The sequence below is a fragment of the Rhagoletis pomonella genome, unplaced genomic scaffold, assembly GCF_013731165.1.
Source record: "Rhagoletis pomonella isolate Grant_MI unplaced genomic scaffold, Rhpom_1.0 Rhpom_scaffold_00007, whole genome shotgun sequence".
Classification (NCBI taxonomy): Eukaryota; Metazoa; Arthropoda; class Insecta; order Diptera; family Tephritidae; genus Rhagoletis; species Rhagoletis pomonella.
In genome coordinates this window covers 582,665-586,913 of record NW_023458561.1, presented here as the reverse complement: position 1 = coordinate 586,913, position 4,249 = coordinate 582,665, and the positions used below count along the sequence as shown (strand labels likewise).

Here is a 4,249-nt window from a genome sequence, read left to right as displayed (position 1 = left end):
AAAGTTTAGTTCCCTTTAATGAACAAACTAACGAACTAGATCAATTATTTGAGCTGGCTCTTTCGCTCTTTAGTTGAAAAGCTCCCCAAGCCGACTAACTATGTATGAATAATTAGCTCTTTTTTTTGTTCAAGGTCTCTCTTCTGAGCGTGTGATTTTTTCAAACGTGGCTGCAAAAGAAGAACATGTCCGTCGTGGTCAATTAGCTGACATATGTCTCGACACGCCGCTTTGTAATGGACACACCACTTCTATGGATGTTCTTTGGACAGGAACGCCTGTAGTTACCTTACCAGGAGAAACATTGGCATCACGGTAAGTATTATTACAGTGATAGCATTAATGCTAAATATCCTATTTTGACTGGTTCCACTTCAGTTCAAGGAGGCAGTCCATTTTTATATCGAGAATAAACTTCAGAATAAAATATGTTTATCTTTATTTTAATAATTTTTATAGCATTACTTTTGAATTTCTTACGAATTTTCTAAGATTTTGTCAAAAAGAATAAATTTGTGGCAATTTGTTTTAAACCTTGTAGTTCGGTGCCTAGATCTAGATCTAGAAACTAGATCGGAGATCGGTGCATACTTTAAAGCTAAAGTTTCTTCAACTATATACTTTTCAGCAAAATTAATTAAATCTTACTCTCGATAGTCTGCGGCAGAAATGGCAAATCTGCCTCCATTTGTTTAAAAATGCGTGTGCCACGCATGTAATATGCGTGAGTTTTGGATAAAACACCGAGATAACCTTACCCGCTTTAGTCATGTACGGCGCTGCATCAGTAAAAAATAGTAAAATTTTGTCTTTGGTGGTATATTCACCTAAAAGCTTTAGGGAATCATCAAACAAACAACCAATCGCCTCATGATCTGCTTTATCGAGTTTAACAGCCCGATTCTTTACACTTGATAAATACAAAATTTTTGTAATTTGCCAATTTTTTATTATTTATCAAGAATTGGAATTCTAGCACAGAAATCAAAAGTTATTTTCTTGATAAATTATCAAAATTGAAAATGCTGTTGATAAGCGTTTACAAATTGAAATTTCATATGAAAATTATAAATTTTGTATACAAAATTTGTTTCTTTCATTTAAATACTGCATGTGTCGGCATTTGAAACTGGGACACCCAGAATTTATAGCCGACATCTCTACCTACTCGGCTACGACAGTCAAAAGCTTTTTTGCTTTTAAATTCATATTTTTCTTATGTGACAATGAAATCAGTTCCACTCATGTGGAAATCGGTTCCCCTCTTGTGAAAATCGTAGAGCTTTTTTATTTTATAAATATTGACACAGAATGCGATGAGAGCTTTTACTTGATAAAAGTCTTGATAAAATTTCTTTACAAATAATTTATCAAGGTAACAAAGAATTGGGCGGTAACTATATTCAGCAACATCTGTTTCGTTGATGGAAGTTGCCCATCCAAGATTCCTATCATCACATATGCTATGTATACGGTGACCATCCGTTCTATTTTTTGCAGGACCGTACTGTTTTTCAAAAGTCGGTCCTGCGTAGTTTTTCAAACCTGAAAAACCTGAAAATGTACTGCTTTTTTCCAAGTGTCCTGCATTTGTCCCGCATTTTATTCGTTATTTTAAAATTATCGGACAATGGATGGATTTTTTCAAAAAAGTGTTTCTTGGTACTTTTCGTAGCTTTTCTTCAATATCTCATGAAAAAATCTCCCAATCAACGTAAGCGACTTACATCTCGAAGAGTATTGATGTGCCTCTTACCAAAATATATAACTTGTGGCGACTTCAATGAAAATTATAAGTGCTACAGGCGACCATTTGCATTTTGTCGTCAATGTCGAAAAAAGTGAGATTTTCAATCAAATACGCAGTTTTATTTGATTATTTTTTCATTAGCTTAAAAATTCGATAAAGAAGATATATCATTACAGTAAATTTTGAGCCAAAGATAATGAAAACTCGGATTAGAAATGTAGATACTATGAAGCGCACTCTGCACAAATTATATATTTTTGTAAAGGGCACATAAATACCTTTGTAACTCGTCGTTTACGTCCATTCATGACGTCGATTTTTGACAAATAACTACGAAAAGTACAAAAAACAAAAAAAGGGCATTGTTTTCGTTTTAAACGACTCAAAATTTGCCTATAAAATAATCTTTTAAAGATTTTTACTTTTCGTGTAAGCTATTGTAATTATAATATGTTTTACTATACTTTTATAAATATTAATTTAAAAAAAGATTAATATCGATTAAGAAAACGTGATTCATTTTTAAAGTTTAAAATGTATTAAGAATTTAGAATCATAAATACTCTTTTGATTTTTATACTACGTAAATATATGTAGGCATATTTTAGAAAAATTGTCCTTCATTTTGAATACATATTTATGATCACCGTAGCTATTTAACGCCCAACAGATTCAGTCGTTTCGTCAATAGATATCCACAAATATTTATTTTTCCCTTCAGTCCTTATATTAAGAATGGTTCATGTGTAAATCCGATAAACATTACGACGCAATGTGATTTCGGATGGTATATTTTTCAAAAAACATTCTGAGATTATTATTTCTTAATTTCTGCAGAGGAATGTCAGCAGACACAAAAGCTTTGCACATATCGTCAACGAATTGTTCATTTTGTGAATCGGTTGATTTTGTCTTATCAGTTGTTGCACCTCAATCATTTTCTTGGCCTGCCGCGCCTTATGTGTCACGCCTTCCAAGTGCTGCCTAATGGAAGACAATTTACCTTCCGCGACAGATTTGTTGCACACCTTACAAAAAAGAATTTTTCCATCAGTCGTAAAAGCAAGAAATCGCCGTACATATAACGCAAGCTTTGAAGAGCATTTTTGTTTGATTCTTCCCATGTTCTGAAATGTAAAATTTTCTATGAATAATAGCCGTCATCGATTCGCCAACTGTTAGCAAGTGGCGAAACGAACGAACTCAATGAGGTACAACCAAACTCGCTATCGTCTAACTTTGTTGTTGCTTTCATATGCAAAATTCTTCTTTAAGCGACCGGGACTCAAACATAGCGAGCGAGAAGTGGCGAATCGATGATGGCTTATAAAGACTTCCATAACTAAAAATACTTACTTGCGTTTGATGAAATCCTTAGGGCTTTGTTACTAGCTTGCCAAACGAAATTATAATACGGGTCAGTGGCGGGACAACTCCCCTGTCAAGAGCGAAAAATATAGTATTCTCTTTCTCGCGCAGAAAAAACTTTATATAAATATGCTGTGAATCATGCTGTGAACGCGCACTATGATATTTATTTAATTTTCGACACAGTGTTACCATATTGTTATTATTTTACAAATTTTTATTATTAGTTCCAGACGTAACAACGCAATGCAAAGTATCCGAAAATACGTATTTATTGCAAAATATGCTTTTATCGTAAAATATGCTCTATGAAATATAACTCAAACTTTATATTTTTTTGTAAAACGTTTAAACTTTTCATCAGCATGTTGCTTACATGTCTGACAAAAAACATGCTCGAACATACTTTGAGTTGCCCTAGTCATTAGTAAGTTAACACCTTCCACCAGAGGCTTCAATTTTCAATTGGAATTTTTTCGTTTCCTATAAGAAATAAATTATTTTAAATTTTATTTTTAAACCTTGCAATACTGGAAACTTAAAATTAAATTGGAATTCATATTATTTTAAACTTTATGAAAAACAAATCCTATTTCTATTCTAAGGACAGTTTTCAATATAAATGATCAATTTTCCTGAATTTCTTAAAAACGAAAACAATTCAGGCAGAAAGGTGCGATTTTTGAGAAAATGTTTGTAAAAATATAGAATAAATATATGATAAATATATATTATAAATATACTTAAACGTAAAATATAGGATAGCTCTAATCGGTATTAGGCAAGTGGACATGGCGCCTACCATATAAATTAAATTTTTCATACTGCATTTGTACTGGGTTACATATAGCATGTACATACTTCTAAAGCGGGCAAAAATAGGCATAAGAAGAAAAAAAGGACAGAGAGAAAACAACCAAGACTGAGTGGTAGGGTTGCTGATGGGAAAAATGTTACAAAACGGGATTGATTTTTCGACCGCAAGGCGAGCAAGGAGTCTGCCCGCAACTTAAGAAGAAGTTTGGAAGATTGATAATTCCCGCAATAATTAGAAACCGCGTGGAAAAAGTTTTTATTATTAAGACCGCGAGTAAATCGTATATAAACTATTTGTGCCGATCAATTTGATTT

General features: G+C 32.7%; 1 protein-coding gene across 1 annotated transcript in view; it reads left to right on the top strand.

Annotated features, from left to right (window-relative positions):
• The first annotated feature begins 116 nt into the window (after positions 1–116).
• Positions 117–4,249, top strand: part of LOC118742233 (UDP-N-acetylglucosamine--peptide N-acetylglucosaminyltransferase 110 kDa subunit-like) — a 31,463-nt gene continuing 27,330 nt past the window's right edge. Inside the window, exon 1 of the mRNA XM_036474148.1 lies at positions 117–315. Coding sequence (XP_036330041.1) covers positions 254–315 — 62 coding nt within the window. The 5' untranslated portion in view covers positions 117–253. The remainder of the gene's footprint in view (positions 316–4,249) is intronic.